This window comes from Molothrus ater, chromosome 13, assembly GCF_012460135.2.
Source record: "Molothrus ater isolate BHLD 08-10-18 breed brown headed cowbird chromosome 13, BPBGC_Mater_1.1, whole genome shotgun sequence".
NCBI classification, from domain to species: Eukaryota; Metazoa; Chordata; class Aves; order Passeriformes; family Icteridae; genus Molothrus; species Molothrus ater.
Window position 1 is genome coordinate 10,861,626 of NC_050490.2, and position 17,181 is coordinate 10,878,806.

At 42.6% G+C, this 17,181-nt stretch overlaps 2 protein-coding genes across 3 annotated transcripts; both read right to left on the reverse strand.

Moving 5' to 3' along the window:
• Window positions 1–1,236: 1,236 nt before the first annotated feature.
• C13H15orf40 (chromosome 13 C15orf40 homolog) lies at window positions 1,237–5,108 on the reverse strand. Of its 2 annotated transcripts, none has more exons than XM_054516221.1 (4): window positions 4,440–5,108; window positions 4,204–4,330; window positions 3,367–3,494; window positions 1,237–2,515 (listed from the first exon to the last, which is right to left on the reverse strand). In XM_054516221.1, exons 1-4 carry the CDS (start codon window positions 5,106–5,108, stop codon window positions 2,423–2,425), a joined length of 1,017 nt encoding a protein of 338 aa, XP_054372196.1. In that variant the 3' UTR covers window positions 1,237–2,422. The 2 variants fall into 2 exon arrangements, with proteins under 2 accessions (XP_054372196.1, XP_036245341.1); XM_036389448.2 differs by having other exon boundaries at window positions 4,410–5,108.
• A 129-nt stretch (window positions 5,109–5,237) lies between these two features.
• BTBD1 (BTB domain containing 1) lies at window positions 5,238–16,569 on the reverse strand. Its single transcript, XM_036389446.2, has 8 exons — window positions 16,155–16,569; window positions 11,665–11,821; window positions 11,319–11,424; window positions 9,721–9,918; window positions 9,268–9,460; window positions 8,650–8,737; window positions 7,005–7,151; window positions 5,238–6,131 (listed from the first exon to the last, which is right to left on the reverse strand). Exons 1-8 carry the CDS (start codon window positions 16,550–16,552, stop codon window positions 5,973–5,975), a joined length of 1,446 nt encoding a protein of 481 aa, XP_036245339.1. The 5' UTR covers window positions 16,553–16,569; the 3' UTR covers window positions 5,238–5,972.
• Between the last annotated feature and the right edge of the window lie 612 nt (window positions 16,570–17,181).

The window sequence follows — 17,181 nt, forward strand, 5'->3', positions numbered from 1 at the left end:
CAATCACCACAAACTGGGGACCTACAGCAATGGAGCAGCAGTTTCACCCTCCCAGGCTACCTAAATCCACAGCCAAGGTATCAGGGATACAATTGATACAGGGATGTACAGCACAAAAAACATTGACATAGAGGCTGTCAGGTATGATTCTATATGGCAACACCCCAGTATTACTTATACAACCATTCCAAAATAATTTTGTTACTCACATTACATAAATTGCATATTACCAGGGTTTATCTGCCACACTATCAGGAATTCAAGTTACTTTCATTAATCAGGAAGAAGAGATGCAGAATGCCAGCTGAAGGTGTTTAGGAAAGGTGAAGAAGCCAAGCAGAAGCCAGCAAAGCCTAGACAGAACATGCTGACAAGACAGAGAGGGCACTGAAACACTAAATTGGCTATTTCAGGTAATCATCACTGAAGATCAATGTACTTCAGACTGTATCTGTCCACACAGCTCCTCCCTCAGTCTGTGTCTGAAGTCACAGGGAAGTGTGTAATGAAATACATTATTTCAACAGAGCATATAAGCTTTAAAAAAAATTTATAATGGCTGTTGCAGCAGCCAATTCCAAATGTAATTTATAAATACAGAATTCCTCAGTCTTTTTATTGCCATTTTCTACATATCATAAGTAGAAAAGTTTAGGAAATAAAAGGAAAAACCCCCAACAACAAACCACTAACACTTCATTTTGGTTTGCTTGGCCTTAATTTTTCTGCAAGACATGGCACCCCTCTGCTGGGCAAGAGCAGATCTAGCAGCAGGGAGGGGTGAACCAAAACTGATGGAACAGTAAAATAAAATCAGCCTGTGCAGACTGAAAAGATATGTAAGGAAAGAGGACTGAGGCAATGTATGGCTGCCCAAATGCCTGAGAAAATAAAGGGCCCAGGTGTGAACCATTAAACAAACAGAATTCAGACTTTAGACTTATTTCTCCAGAAAGTAACATTTTTCATAACATCTTTGAAATTAGTTACCTTGAAGGAACTGCCATCTTGAAAAACACCAGTTCTCTAACTCCAAAAGCAACTGTTGCAATATTTAGAATAACAGGACATTGAAAGAGTTCCCTAAAGTGAAAGACTTTTGCCCATGAAGAAGTTGAATTATGAGCTATGAAGTCTTCACTGCATCAATCTGGCAATGCATCAGCATAAATGCTTATGCATTCATAACATTCTTTTCCAGGAGAATGTATGACAAACCTTAAGCAAACCTTCAGAATAGTTATCTTTTTTCCTTTAGCCATTACTTTATTTTTAACATGACAACCATAGGACAGATACAGGACAATTTCAGACGTCAGCAGTGATGCAGAGGAAAAAACTAAGTCCTCCCAGAACCATGTATGGTATCACACACATCTTTGGGACATGTCAGTTAAATCCTCCTCTGCCCTCTGAAGCATGATAAATAGAGAAGTTCAGCCTTCTTCTCATCAGCCCTGAAACTGGAGTATAGTTGCCCATTTTGTTTCAGACTTCTTGTTTTGTTGTGTTCTACAAATGACTCAGCTCTGTTCTCTAGGGGTTGCACTACTATTCATTTTTAGACCAAGGAAAGATTATAAAAAAGGCAGTTTCAAAGAAGCATTCTATGAAGACGTTTCTAGGAAACAACTATTTTCTTTGTTAAAAATATAAGCTTTATAAATATAAGCTTTTTTATAAAAGCTTGTTTTTAATAAAGGGACTTTCTGTGCCTTTATTAAAAACACTCATTACAGGTGACATACAATTGGCAAAGATATATATGACCATATCTCTACTTTTAAGGAAACTATTTACAGACTATTACAAAGTGCCTCCACGTGTGCAATGACCAGGTCCTGCGCTGGTTTTTCACACTGAAATCTTCTGGTTTTCTTTCCGTTGCTCAGGAGATTCTACTTTCAGTTTGTCTGTGTGATCAACAACAGCACACTGGCTTCAAAAGACATTTATTTTAGATACCTGTAAGTGCCCACAGTGAAAAGCTGCACCTGCTGTGAGATATCAGAGAGAAGAGTCTCTTTTATGTCTCTGCCATCCAGGTTTGTCCTTCTGTACCACTTCCCATATGGAAGGCTGTCATTCCAAGCCCCTCGCTGTGTTAACCAACATTTCCTCCACTAAAAAACACATTTCCTAAACAATTTGTTTAGGGACCAGGAAAGAGGACAAATCTTACCCATAGGAAACCATCCAGAGCAGAAGGAAGTCTGTAGTGACAGAAGTAGATACAGTCTCAGTTTTCTAACCAAACCTACAGAAAAACTTCAACTGTACAGCACCTACATTAACAAGGGGAGGGGACAGAAGTATCTTCCTGTAGTCATTAGCCTCACTCTCAACAGCACTGCATCAAGTAAGAAAGAATATCAGTCCATGTACCAGGATGCTTTTTCCTATTTCCTACTCTTGTTTTAGGTCAACTGGAAGCTTCTTTCTTCAGTTTTTCTAAAATCTCATGTGGTGTTGCTGATACCGATATCTTCACCACTTTGTCACGAGATTTACCGCCCTGGTTTAGACAAACACAGAAAAAACCCATCTTTCAGAGAATCACCCTTTAAGGTAAGAAAACAGTGCAATTTATAAGATGCTGATCAACAAATGAAGCAGTTTGCCCGTGATTTAGGAAAAACAAGACTCACATCTTTTTGTCTCTACCTTTTCACAACATTTCCTTGGTCATCTTATCCTTTACTATTAGGCTTTAAAAGACTTCTATAACTACTCCATTAAACCAACAGATAAAAATAAAAAGCACCATTTTTCATTGTGCTCTTGTGCTTATAAACTATAAATGAAAATGGCTGGAAAGACTGACTCCAAGTACAATGAATTAATAAAGCAAATTATTTATTCAGTGCAATGAATAAAACAAAGAGTTTCCACTCACCAAAGTCAAGACATATAAATTCTAATACAGAGAAACTCTTGAGGCCCAGCTACAACCCAAGTGCTTACATATGCTCTTGCTTATGTGTGACAGTTAAATGTCAGAATCAAATACAGAAGTTTATAAAAAAAAGTGAAAAGTTAATAAAATGCACATTCTCTGCAGAACACAAATTCTGTAAATTCATTTGACATGAAAACAAGAGAATCTTGAAGGACACAGAAAACATGAACTACAGAGATTTGCAAAACATTATCATGATAACCCTTCCGGTTAAAAGATCTCAAGATCTGCCATAGTTCTTGCTACACTAAATTTGTTCTCAATGAATCATTCTATTAACTCAACTAAACTTTTTAAAGTGTCTTTCAGACTGAACTTGGAGTAGCTCCCTGTACTCAATGTGTAAGTTTCAAAATCTTGAATTTCAACAGCAGTAGGGCAAAGCTGAAAGGAAAAAAAGGAAGTACCTTCTCTAAAACAACATCACTCTTCTTCACTTCAAGCACCTTAGCGAGGTAGCGACACAGCTCTGCATTTGCCTCCCCTTCCGACGGAGGTGCAGCAATAGCTACACCTACTGCCTCTGCTGTCACATCTATAGAAAATAGTTGGAGGATTTTATGCTCAAAATATTCAAAACATCATATCATAGTTTCCTAAAAATGAACGTTTATGCTTTCGAAAGCATTTTGATTTAAAACCGAGTAAATGTATAGATTAGCAGGTGAAGAATTTTCACATTTCATGAATTCCCTTGATTGTTGGCCACTACAATCAAATATAAATTCCTGACAATACAAGCAGTGATTGTCCTGCTTGGCACCACGTAACACGACTCAAATGAGGTTAGCCCCCACCTCCACCCCAAAAGCCGCTTGTTAAATCAGTCTGCTCAGAGAGTCACGCTGTCAGTAAATTCCCCGTAAATTCCCAAGGGGCCTGGACACTGCCACAGCCCGTGGGTGCCGCACACACGGGGGATGTCACAGCAGTCCCAATGCGTGCAGGAGCAAGGCCAGGGCTGTACAGGGAGAGCACGTTTTATTAGATCCAACTTTTATGGCTCTAATAAAACCGCACAGACCCTTGAGACACAAACGGCCTGCACGAAACCACAGAAGCCAAACGGAAGGATTCAGGATCAGGATTTACCCCGTGCTCACCGCGCCACCCAGCGCTGTACACGGGGGAGAGCCGAACTCCTCGCTTCAGTTTCCGGGTGGGATTTTGCGCTTTCCCTCCCTCCGCCCCTGTTCCTCAGGGTGCAGCGATGCAGTGCCCGGTGCTCCGGCCCGCAGACCCACCTGTGACGGCGCTGCAGCGGGCACCGGGCTTGGCGCGCACCGCCACCCTCACGGAGCCGCCGCCCGCCGCCGCCACCGGTCCCGCGGCGGCGCCCGGCTCCGCGGGGCCCTTGGCGGCTGCTTTTCCCTGAAACAGAGGAACAGGCACGGTCACCGCGGGCACCACCCGCCCCTGCCCCCCTTCCCTCTCCTGGCCCTGCCCGCACCTTCCCGGGCATGGCCCCGCCGCTCCGTACCGGCGCCGCCCGCGCCCACAGGAACCCAGCGAGGCTCCGCATGGCCGGGGCGGCCCTTCCGGCAACCGCGCCAGGCCCGCCCCGAGGCGCCTGCGCGCTCCGCACGGCCCGGCCGGGCCGGCCCTGTGCCCACAGCGGCTGCTCCGGGCCAGCCGAGCTCTGTGCCCGCAGCGGGTGCTCCTGGACAGCCCGGCCGGGCCGGCCTGTGCCCACAGCGGGTGCTCCGGGACAGGCGAGCTCTGTGCCCACAGCGGGTACTCCGGGACAGCCGAGCTCTGTGCCCACAGCGGCTGCTCCGGGACAGCCGAGCTCTGTGCCCACAGCGGGTGCTCCGGGACAGGCGAGCTCTGTGCCCACAGCGGGTACTCCGGGACAGCCTCTCCCTGTCTCTCCCGCACGGCCCGGCCGAGCCCCGTCTCTGTCCCGGAACAGCGCCGTGCCCAGGGACAGGAGAGCGCTGGCGGAGTGTGCACAGAGCCGGATGTTCAACACACAGCCTTTGGACACCCCAAACCTGCGTGACTTCCCCCTTAAGAAAGGAAATTTTCTTATTTTGTCTCCTGCATTCTTAAATTTTAGTATAACGTGGGAGAGGGTACAGGTCTTTGTACACCAAGCCATTATGTTACCACATGGTACATACTGCAAAGCACTAAATACTATATACATACAGCAATTGCATCAAATTAGTGTATGTAATCTGTAAAACTCCTTGCACACCAATAATCCTTAGGTTTATACTCCTATTTTTAGTACTAGAATATCCAATGATAAAATAACATCATTACAAGTCTCGTATTCTCATTTTCACATTATACATCTTTTATAGGCACATATGTATATATACAGTGGCTATTTGCATAACCAGTTCTATATTCCAAAACAGCCCTTCTGAATTAAGAGAGATTCGGGAAAGATCTGTTTCTTTCTGAATTTGACTTAATATTTATTTCTTCCGTGCTGCTGCAGATGTTCTCTGCAGTGCAAAGTCCATTAATTCTCCACGGCTCTTGGAAAAAGTCAAGATGATGGCAATATGAATGGAGCTTTGCTGACGGACTTCAAAAAATACAATAGCAATCCATGTCCATAGGGTCAATCCAAGGTCATTTTGGAAAGAAGTGCAAGATGGGACTACAGCAGCAGCTTTACTGTCTTTTAAGGACAGATTGGAGAAAACATACACAAGTTGTTCATAACAAGTAAGGATTTTCCAGTTCAAAAAATGAATTTTACTACATGAGAAACAAAGGGGTGAAAACACAAAGTAATTAACCCACCACAAGGTACTACTTAAAACAAATTTTTCAATATACAGAGTACTTATTCCATTAACATTTTGTTTAGAGGAAAAACTAAATTACAATCTACCAATAACGATGCAGAAAAAAATAGCTTTTCTGGTACCCCTCAAACAAATTAGTTTGTTTTTTTTTTACATATTAAAGTAATTCAACAGAATTTTTTTAACTGCTGCCAATAGTGAGCTGAAGTCCACTGAGACACCAACACATTCCAGATCATCATGTGAAACTAAGTATAAAATATTATTTCTGGTATCTGTCCATCTTCTATTGATGTACCATTGTTGTTACCTGGTGAACTATAAAAGACAAAGCATGTTTTGCTAGCAGTAGGAGATTCGTGGATCACTTTCTTCAAACCTTTTGTTCCATAGTGGGAATCAGGACCCTGAAAAACATCACAAGAGATTAGCAACAGAATGGAAGTGGGCAAGACCCAAAAATTGCTGATGGTCAAACACAACTGACTTGGGCTATTTTAGTAGTATAAAATTTCTGTACCCACATCATATAAATTATATACAAAATCACAGGCAACAGAAGCAAGGGCCTATGTCTAAATAACAAAAATATATTTTTCTGACAGCAGACTTAAACCAGTTGATTTTATCCAACTAGTAATGAATGCTTTCAAGTATTTCTCCTTATCACACAGGCTGTCTGTATTCTTTAGTTCCCTGACTCAGCTGCTTTTTATGTGCAGAATTTTTTCCAGCCCACCGAACTCTGATTTCTGCTTAGGGAATTATATTTAGAAGAACATTAAAATATTTTTGAGAAATAAATTTGTCCACAACACTAAGAGAAGACTTTCTAAGAACAAGTAATCTTGTCTATTATTTCAGCTCCAGTATATAAAAAGAAATAAAAAAAGCTGTTTTCTTGAATTTAGTTAGTGGTTAGAATATCCTTGATAAAAGAAATCAAACTTAAATTTTGATAGAGAGCTGCCAGATTACATTTTCTAGATAGTGCTTTTTTCCCACACAGAACCAGTGACCTCCATTAGAACTATTCTAACTCCCACATCCAACAAAATTGGGAAGGCACAAAGGATCCAGTGAATGATGATTCCATGTTGTGGCCCAGAAGAGATGTAACAATCTTACAAATTACAGCAGAGCTCTAACTGCGTCCTTCTTTAGCCCTAACGTTAAAATCAATTCGAGATTTAGAAGACGCTTTCCCATCAGAAGACTGTTAAAAGAATAACTCTTGCATCAAAGTAACACTTTCTTCTGTCCTGTTAAGACATTCTTACTTTCAAGGTTGCACAAGCTGTGTAGCAAACCGTGGGCAGGATCTCTATGGGCTCCTTGAACATAACTCTGAAGGTGCTGGCTGTTCCATCACAGCTAAATCCAGTGTCGTTCTGTCCCAGCGTCTGGTTCTTCTCATAATCAATGATCTGGGCCAAAGCAGGAACATTGTAGCTTTATGTAGCTTTATGGCATGAGAAAGGTTCTGACTGCATGCATGTGAGAAGGTTACAAGCAAACACTTGCCTACCCCACCCAGCCTAACACAAGGACAGTGCAGTCTCAGCTGGAAGGGAGCTGAGATTTCCTGACAGCCCTGGAGCTGACACAGCAGCTGGGAGCGATGGCTCTGGGCACTGCGCCAGCCAGGTGAAAGTCTGTGCTTGGGAGATGGAGAACAGCTCTCACACCTTCAGCTCCTGACCTGCATATACAACATCTAATCCTGTGCTTAGGTTTGCTGATCTCTGTACACCTTCACAGCCCACATGAGGGAATCTCATTTGCTGCCCGTGGCTAGTTTATAAAACAAGTTTTTACAGATAACGTTGGCAGTCAATGACACCTTCATAAAAGAAAACAAAAACTTGTGCTGTTATGTTTTATACAATTTATTTCTAATCTTGATTCAGTATAAAAGTTCTACTCAGATCACACAATGTTTATTTTGCCTTCAATTTCAGTGTCGAGTAAGAATCACTAGTTCCAGTGTAGTAATAGCACAAGGTAAAACTGTGCTGGTCATGTAACTCTAAGATCTTGTTAAAAAGCTTAGAATCTAAACAAAACTAATCTCTACAAGAAAAATAATTCAAATAGACTGAAATTCCACACTCAAAATGGAAAAAAAATATAGTGCTGGATCAATACTCCTAGAAGACAATCCTGACCACACATGCTAGGGGATCTAACAGGCTACAAGAGCAGGAAATATGATTTTAGTGGTGTCTTCAATTGCCTGCTGGGACCAGGCAAGGGTCACATCAGGACATGAAGCAGGGGGACATTTTTAGATGCTATCACTGGCCACTTCATGAGCCTGCTAACCAATTGCTCAGCAGGAAGAAACGCAACCCTTGATTTGGTACTGAGTGATGAGCAGGATCAGATTCAAAATTTCATAATGGAAACACTATGTAACAGTGTCCATAATATACTGAGAGTCAACACTCCCACATGAACAACAAAAGCAAATCCCCCACAGCTGTGCTAAACTTCAAAAAGAGAAAAATGAGGAGGCTTGTTCAAAAGAAACTAAAAGGAAAAATTACGAAAATCAAATCTTTCTAAGAAGCACACAGGCTACTGAAGAACATAACATACCCAAGTACAATATCAGTACATATTCCCTATTAGGAAAGGCTTGAGAAAAGAGGAAAAAAGATGGATGTTGGGAAACACCTACACTGAAAATGATTGAAAGACAGGAGAATACAGGAGAAAGGGAGCAGTGTTCCATAGTGTTCTTATGCCTAATCACCCACTTATGCTCACTTGTGACAAAACACAGCTTAGACTCCTGGCCAATCAATTGCTCCCTCCCAAATATAGACCAAAGAGCTAGTGCTTCTGCAAGTGCTACAAGTGTAGCTTCCTTCTGTAAGTTCCTATAAGTGTACAAGCCTATTTAAACATAATACACTGTACCTGTATATTAACTTGATAGTCTGTGGGTCCATGAATAGATCCATATAATCCAAATCCCACTATGGAAATTCTTCTGTTAACTGTGAACCTGATAAGACACAAGAAAGGAATTCAAATAACTCTGGTGAGTGTGTTACCTTACTTCAAGTAGGAAAAAGACTCCCACTGAAGAGTAGGGAAGTAAACTGAGAATGGCATTGCATTGTTTTTAAATAGCATTTTTTGTTTAGATTTCAATACTAAGAAAAATGCTTTGCCAGCTTCATAGGTTAAAGCTTTGCTAATTCCTCAAGATATTCAGTATTAATAAACAAAACATAACTAGATTCTTTTCAGTATCTCCAAAATGAAAACAGATCAAGACTTGGTATTTCAAAAAGAAATATCCAGACAACACTCAATCATTCTAGAATGCACCCAATCCTCCCGAACCTCATTCTTGTTTTTATCTCATGTCTGTAATAGCTAAAAAAATGGAAAAGATCAAATGTGTGCAACAGAGCCAGCATGTTTGCTACTGTATCTTATACCAAAAAGTCAAAGTTGAATGATTTGTTCCCTTTCTCCTTTCTCCCCACCCATTTCTGTCTCTCCTTCACAGAGTTTCTGAATCCCCACCTGATCCGGTCACTCGTTCCGCTGTAGCCCCAGCGACTCTCCACCTGCTGGAACCTGTTAATGCTGCATTCTTTTCCTCTAAGGCAACATCTCGGTCGGTCAATATAATCTACTTTAGGTTTGGGATTGACAGTAAAGTGCAGAAAGAGATTTACTACTTCCCGATCTGACAAGATTCCAGACTGAGCAGGGCCTGTGGAAACATAAAACTTATAAGATGGTTGGAAGGATTACTCCAGCTGTTGTATTTAAACCACACATATCACAAACTGAAGACAACAATAATATTTTCCAACGGCCAGAGCATAATCTGCAGAAGGTTTTGCTTTCGTTTGTGCATCCCAACTGCTATTAGTACAATATTAATAACAGAACTGAGTGTTAAGCATCTAAACACAGTTAAACAGCACTGAGAGATGGTCTAACAGTAAGACAAAGAACTCCAAAACTCACCTGCTGCAAACTCTTCAATAGTCATTAATGGAAAACGGATTAAGGAAAGAGCTCTTCCAAGGACTTTCTGTTTGTTCCCGAATGTCACAGGCAGTTGTTGTCTTTGACATTCTGCTTCTGCCCAGCGAACAACAGCTCCAAAGAGCCTACTTTCTCGAATACTGAGAGTGTCCCTTTCTAGAACTGCACATAATGTGTCTAAAGAAAAAAATATTAGCAGCTTTACATCAGTTTTCATCCAAGCCAGTAACAGTGCTACACTATGTAAGCTTAAAATACTAATTACACACTAAGAACATTCATAACAAGACTATTAGCTTTGTCTTATTATTATGTGTGTATATATATTACACATAATTTATCTTACATAAAAAATAATCTCTCAACGACATATAGATACCAAACTAAAAGTCAATTTTCCTGCTATGAAGACAGGATATGAGCTTTCTTCTTGATTCCTAAGGATGTAACTAATCTCTATAGTGATAACAACTATCCTGAAGGATTTCCATTGCTAGGGCAAGATCAAAACTGAAAGTGACCAAACACTGAATGCACACTACTGAAAAACCAGGTTACTCATGATGACACTGAAAAACCAAGTTACTCACAATGACAGTGTCATAATCTCATCTGGGCAGCCACCTGCCCATCTGGATCAACTATAGCCACAAGCAGCAGTGGTTCACAAAAACCAGTTTAAAGATACAAGCAAGTCATCTTAAGCACTGACATATTTGCTATCCACAAAGCTTGAAGGTGAAACACAAGATCTGAGGCAAGGTACATGTTTAAAAAGCAACTTATTACTTCTTATTACTTATTACTTCTTCTGGCCTTCTTTGAATAATAGGTATGCACAAATTATCATTGAATACAAGCCAAAAATAAATGGCTTCCTATATTCTGAATCTTCTGTCTTTGGGAATTTTTATCTGCCTTGAATTTAAGTAAGGCATGTTTGCAGTTACAGAAAATAGCATATTGGAAAGTCAAAACAGATTGAGACTTACCAAGACTAAAGATTGCTCAGTCTGAGTACAAATCCTACTGATCATGAGTTAACAATGGTTTTAAAATTTCTTTATGCAGTGAAACACCTTCCTTTAGTCTGAATTTTTCCCACAATCTAGCTGAATTGGAGTAAAACCTTAGATACATATAGTAGCAATGAAATTGAGTAAGTAAATTTACAACTGCTAGCTTTTGATAGAAGATTAAACAGAGAAACTAGCAGTTCATGTATTCATTTTTTAGAGCAATTTTCATTAATTGTACCTGATCTGTGCAACTGAATAGATAAATACCATGTGGCAACAGAACAGTATGATTCCTGTTGCACATGAAAAGCAGATATGGATGCCTCAGGCATGAAGCACAACCCTCGGCAAGTGAAAGCTTTGGCTTCAATGAAGTGTGGTGTCACCACAGTGGGAGCCCTGGGACACCACCACTACTGAAATGGAGACACTGTGCAGTGGAGCCCAGCTCAGGAGTGAAGCTCAAGAAGGGAAGAAGTGCTTGGGACTCTGCACACTCAGATGGGGGAAGGAACTATCCTGGGGCACTGTCATTTCATGGACACACAAGTGACTTACCTATGTCGATATCTGTAAAGCCTTCTGCACTTATGGCATCCATGGTGCTCTTGTCTATTGTGTCGAGACAAAGACTAGCAAGCTGAGGTTCATCAAACAAACGAGCCTGGAAAGATAAAGAAATACATCTTAAGCATAAAGCTGACAAACTGCTAATCTTAAAAAGCAAGCATTTTACCTCTAGTATAGACATAATTGAGATAAGTTGTCTAAGTACTCTTTGTGTTTATACCTTAAAGAGCACTTAAAATCTCAAAGGAGTACATAGTTAAGGAGAATTAGTAATTTTCCTCCAGTTGGGAATTTATTCTTCTAGTAAATCAAAACTAAGCTTAAATTTACCTACTTGAGTAAGCAGCATAAAGGCATTATCTGCTCGGAGATGCTTTGTTAGGAAATCCACACAATGTGCTTCCAGGGCAGGGACTGCATACTTCTTAGCAGTGTATAAAGTAGTCATGACTGTTTCTGGACCAATTTGAACTTCATCTGAATAAAGAAACCTAGAAATCAATACACAAATACAGATTATAAAAACGTATCTTTAGAGGGGCAGCCAAGCGTAACAGTATCTTTGCATTTAGAAAACAGCCCAAAGATTTGCACTGAGAACAGTGCAACAGCTGACCTCATAGCATCTTTATAAATAAAGAAGGTAAGTTAAAAGGTTCAAGAAAGACTATTATGTTAACCTAATGGCATACATTTGTTTTAAATATGTATTACTCCCTAGGACTGATCTGGTTGTACTAGTTATACATAGCTCCCCAACTGTAAACAACAGCTGAGCTGCAGAATTACTTAACCTACAAATGCATGCTCTCAGTTCATCAGGAAAATATCAATGCACACTCCTCTGTGGCTGTACTCCTGAAATGCATTTACTGACAGTGCACACTGGCTTCCCCTCCATGAGGGAATAGTGTCAAGGACTTAGATTGTGAGAACATCTTACGTCAAAGTTACCCCTCTGTAGTATTCAGAGAGGAAAGGGAGTACATTCTAGCACATGACCTTGACTCTTCTACTCCTGCCAGGCTCTGGCTTGTCTTCAGTGCCTGAGGCAAGAGGATTGGTTGAGATTTTAGCATAAGCTGTGAACCAGAATATAGGAACCTCCACCAATACCAGGGAAAAAACCTGTTTCCTGAGCAGTTGTTGTCTTTTTAAAAATAACTTTTCTTTGAGGTGACATTTAAGATAATTTTAGCGAAATTTCATCAGCCTTTCAGATAACAGTCAAGAATAGCCTGTGATTTACAAAAATACATTTGTCCCCAACACACATAGGTAATTAACTATAATAAACCAGAGCGTACATACAAATGCAAGAATTCCACAATGAAAACTGTTGGGTTTTTTTTTAAATAGAAGTTTCATGCTGAAGTTTCATCAGTTCAATTAGAACTGATTTATGAAAGCTATGAACTATTATTACCTGTTGATGAAAATGATGGGCTGACTTGTTCCTCACAACTGCTGACAAATTTACTTTTAAGAAACAAATATTTCACAGGTACACTTTTACATACTAAATTGACAAGCTCTTCATTAAAGCACTAGAACAGTGCATTTCCATTTTGGTTCTAAGATTTAAAATAATCAGTTTAAAATACCATAACTTTTGTTGCATGACTTTATAGGAGCTCAGAGTCCAAATCATGTAAAAGTTGATTAACAGGCTGTAAAAAAAGCAATACTGCCATGCAAACTACAGTATGCATTTTACCTAACAAAAAAAACCAAATCCCAAATTGGTTTTGGAACATGATTTTGGTTTTATTCCTTAAGTGAATCCAATCTGAAGCCAATGAAGTGACACACCAGAGGGGCTCATCTGGCTTGTGTTTTGCTTTCTGCTGTACCTTCCAAAGAAACAGGGTGCAGTCCTAGGTGTGTCTTCCCTGCACAAATCCCCTGCTCCTGTGTGCCAAGAGCTGTGTCTGTGCTACCTCTCCCCTCTGTGGCACGCCTGAACTAGCACAGCTTTCTGTTTACACCTCTGCTCCTCCTCCACTTAACTCAGTGGGACTGACAATCACTTCTCCTTCCCCCTCCCTTTCCCTTTGAGACAGAAACAGCCTAATTTTATTGGCATCCAGGATGAGGGAATGGGAAGCTGGGGGGTGTGTGTGCATAGTGGAAGAACATTCTTAGTGACCAGAACAAACAATTTTTCCAAGTGACCAGTCAATCACTCACTCTGTATAAGCCTCTCATACATTTTATGCTATTTTTCTTTACTCTCAGGTTAGTGCTTCCTTCTCCCCTTGTGTGAGCATCCTCTCAGTAGCCGAAATGTTTTCACCATTATAAAAGCATACAGGAATCTTTTTTTCAAGTTAGTCTTGGTTACCCCTTTATTTACTGCTTGCCAAAATTCTCTGAAAAGATTTTTGGAAGACAGACTGCTAACTTGTGTCATATCATCACTTTCCTTTATTCTGTGATCAGAGGACAAGTTAGCTTATTGCAAAATATGAATGAAAATTTTAAAAAATATCTTAGTAAAACCAGCAAAAAGAAACCATAAAGCAGAAACCTACTGAGACAACTTGAATTTTCTTGATCATTGCTACTCATTTGATAGTGAGAAACACACACAACAGTTATTTCATTGGGAAATAGATTCAAACTTTGTGACTTTGATATTATTTCAGCTCTTAAGGATTTATCTGTCAAATTACTTTTTTTTCATTAAAAAATCTTTTAATTTACAAGTAGAATTTGCCAGTAGATCCTTATGAAACACATAGACTACAGACGTGACTTAACAAACCACGAGTAAATAAAGTGGAAATGAGCTGAGCAACATTAAATAATTAGTAAATTATGCCTAGAAAGTTCTGCATTATTTAAACATTTCCTTTACTTGATGTTCATTTGCTATGTGTATTCAAAGATCCTGACTTAATTTCTAGCCAATATACTTCAAACTGGTATTTTCAAATATTAAAGAAATGTCCTGTGAAATGTAATTATCATTATCTGAGAGATTTACTAATGATAGATAAAAGAGATCAACAGTGCAAGGTATCATTCCTGCCTCTTTCAGTCAAGGAAAAGACCCCATGTTGTTTCCATCATGGAAAAAGTCCATTACTGGCAGGTATTACAGAAGTTTTCCCTAGATATGTTTCTAACAAGGTACTGCAATGTACATTTATTTCAATATAAGCTCAAAGAAATATACATAGCATGGAAGAGTGTCCTGAAGAGCTGGCACAGACAGGCAACCTGAGCTGTTTCAGCAGGCCACCAGTGTGGTGATTTTCAGAGAAGGCACGAGCCCAGTGAGCTCACTGACGCAGCTCCCCCGGCCATCACGCACTGGCAGCCCTACCAACACAAGTGCTTTTGGCTGCTCCTAACAACATCCCTTCATTCACTCCTCAGTGTTCAAATACCATCCTTCTTATCTTAGGAATCTCTTAGAAATCTCTGCTTCTGTGTTTCTATTTTCATTTTTATAACCACTTTTCACTGTCCAGCGTTTTTCCCACATATATAGACACGAACCTACACATGTGCACTGTCATTTACTTTTAACTTTCAGAACCAATTTGTTTGAAAGACACTTCCCACTACCTCTTGCTCCTCTGCACAAAAAATCCACAAAGAACACTTCATTTGCCAACAGCAACAGAAAGACAATGCTGCTCATGGGGTTTTTGTGCACATCACTTGCTTTATCTCCTGTGCCCGTGATTACCTAAGGACCAGGTGACGCTTCTAATTGTTCCTGTCTCTTAGGCCTCAGCAAAAGAAGAAAGTCTTGCCAAGAGTTTGGAGTTTTTCCTATTACAAAAAACTTTGAGACACTACATATTTATTTCCAGGAAATAGTATTACTTGTTTCCCAAATGTTCATTACAGAGAACGGTTTTATATATTTTATGGTTTATATTTTTTGCCTAGAAAAGTGGTTTCTCTGATAAGAACCTTAAGGTTATACAGTTTAGTCATATTACCACACCACAGCCCAAGGCACAAATAAACTATTAGCAATTGTTTCTATGAACACCATCAATTTTATTTGCCACTACGCTGAGTAAAGAGAAATGGTAGATGAACTCCTCAGTTTGTGAACACGGGAACTAGCAGATCCTACTCTGCCCAGACTAGAAATAACTAACACACTTTATATCTTTTCTGCTATCACTGCGCTCCCAGTGTCACACTCAGATGGCCTGGGAGTGAAAATCAGCTGGTTATTGCCTTCTGCTGCATGTTCCCTCTCTGCCCAAGTATGACTACAATGGGTGTTATTATGGCAAAAAGATGTAACAACTTATTATCATTGCTGACAAAGAAAAGCGAACAGGAAGATGACTAAGACTTCCAAGTAAGTATCAAATTTCAAGGTAAGTGTCAAATGAAACGAAAAGCTTGGTACAACAGCCTCTGTCCCTTCTTAGTCACTATTAGAAGATGGCTGGATAGTTGCAACACCAAGGGGACGCACTAATTCCCATCACTTAAATACTTTAACAAACCAAAACACTGAATCGAAGAGCCGAACCAGACACCCACCGAGTGCTTCCCTAAACGTACAGTCAGTTGCCATGGAATTAGGGCACTTCTCTCGAGAAAACAGTGCAGGGTAAAGAGCAAGAGGGGACCAAAACACGGTGGAGGGGCGGTGTGACCTTGCGCGGAGCCCACAAGGTATTTCCGCGCCTTCCCTGCATCTCCCTATAGGGACGGGCAGTAGGGACAGGCCGGGCTCTGAGGGGACAGGAGCCGGGAGGGGCCGCGGAGCGAGGAGAAGGCAGCGGCGGCCAAGCGGGGCCGCGGAGCCCCGTCCGTGCGCGGCCGCCCCCGCCCCGCGCTGACCTGAGGAGCGCCAGGAAGGCGGCGGGCTCCACGTCGGGCAGCTCGATCTCGGCCGAGGTGGTGGCCATGCCACCGTTGAACATCGCGTCGAACACGGCGCTGCCGGCCGCCAGCACGAACCGGTGGGCGGGGATGCGCTGCTGCCCGGGCCCGGGGGGCGCCGCCCCGCCGCCGCCGCCGCCGCGGGCGCTGCCCTTGCCCACCACGAAGTGCACGTCGCTGAGGAGCTCGTTGGAGAAGAGGAAGGCGAAGCGCTCCCGCAGCGAGCCCTTGGTGGCCTGCCAGTTGTACAGCGGCTCCCGCTGCAACACCGCGCCGGCCTCGGCGGCGGCGACACCCGCGGCGGTGGCGGGCGGCGTCTCCGCGGGCGCCCCCGGGCCGCCCCCCGCGGCCGCCATCGCCCTCGGGGCCGCGCCGGGCCGGGCCGCGCCGGGCGCTCCGTCAGCGCCGCCCCGGCGTCAGCGCCGCCCCGCCCCGCGCCGCGCACGCGCCGCTGCCCGCGCAGGCCCGGCCGGAGCCGCCGCCCGGCCCGGCCCGACCCGGGATGTGCCCGGGATGTGCCCCGGGGTGTGCCCGGGATGTGCCCCGGGGTGTGCCCGGGATGTGCCCCGGGATGTGCCCCGGGATGTGCCCCGGGGTGTGCCCGGGATGTGCCCCGGGATGTGCCCTGGGGTATGCCCGGCGTGTGCTCCGGGACGTGCCCCGGGACTGCGCCGCTCGCCAGGCCCGTCAAGGCGTCCGGGGGAGGCCGTGCCCAGGAAATGCCCTTCCTGAGGCGCGGAGAGGGAGCGAGCGGACGGGCAGGGCCGGAGCGCCGCGGCAGGCACGGAGCTGATAACGCTATAGCCGTGGGAGCGAATAAACGGCAGCGATTGTGCTCGGGCACGTGAAATGCAAATTCATTTCCATGACGCCCGCTCCGCTGTGGTAACAGGCGGAACAAGGGCCTTTGACCTATTTTAAATATTTCTGAGGTGAAGAGGAAACATCGGCGGGTTTTAAGGCACACACACCTACAGTCCTTCTG

Coding starts and splice junctions, on each gene's coding strand:
- C13H15orf40 (XM_036389448.2), bottom strand. CDS start 5,108: ATGTATATAGTATTTAGTGCTTTGCAGTATGTACCATGTGGTAACATA. Junction 4,331..4,409: donor GCGGGGCCATGCCCGGGAAG/GTGCGGGCAGGG, acceptor CCTCTGTTTCAG/GGAAAAGCAGCCGCCAAGGG. Junction 3,495..4,203: donor CCGCTGCAGCGCCGTCACAG/GTGGGTCTGCGG, acceptor TATTTTCTATAG/ATGTGACAGCAGAGGCAGTA.
- BTBD1 (XM_036389446.2), bottom strand. CDS start 16,552: ATGGCGGCCGCGGGGGGCGGCCCGGGGGCGCCCGCGGAGACGCCGCCC. Junction 11,822..16,154: donor GCCTTCCTGGCGCTCCTCAG/GTCAGCGCGGGG, acceptor ATTGATTTCTAG/GTTTCTTTATTCAGATGAAG. Junction 11,425..11,664: donor CCTTTATGCTGCTTACTCAA/GTAGGTAAATTT, acceptor TTATCTTTCCAG/GCTCGTTTGTTTGATGAACC.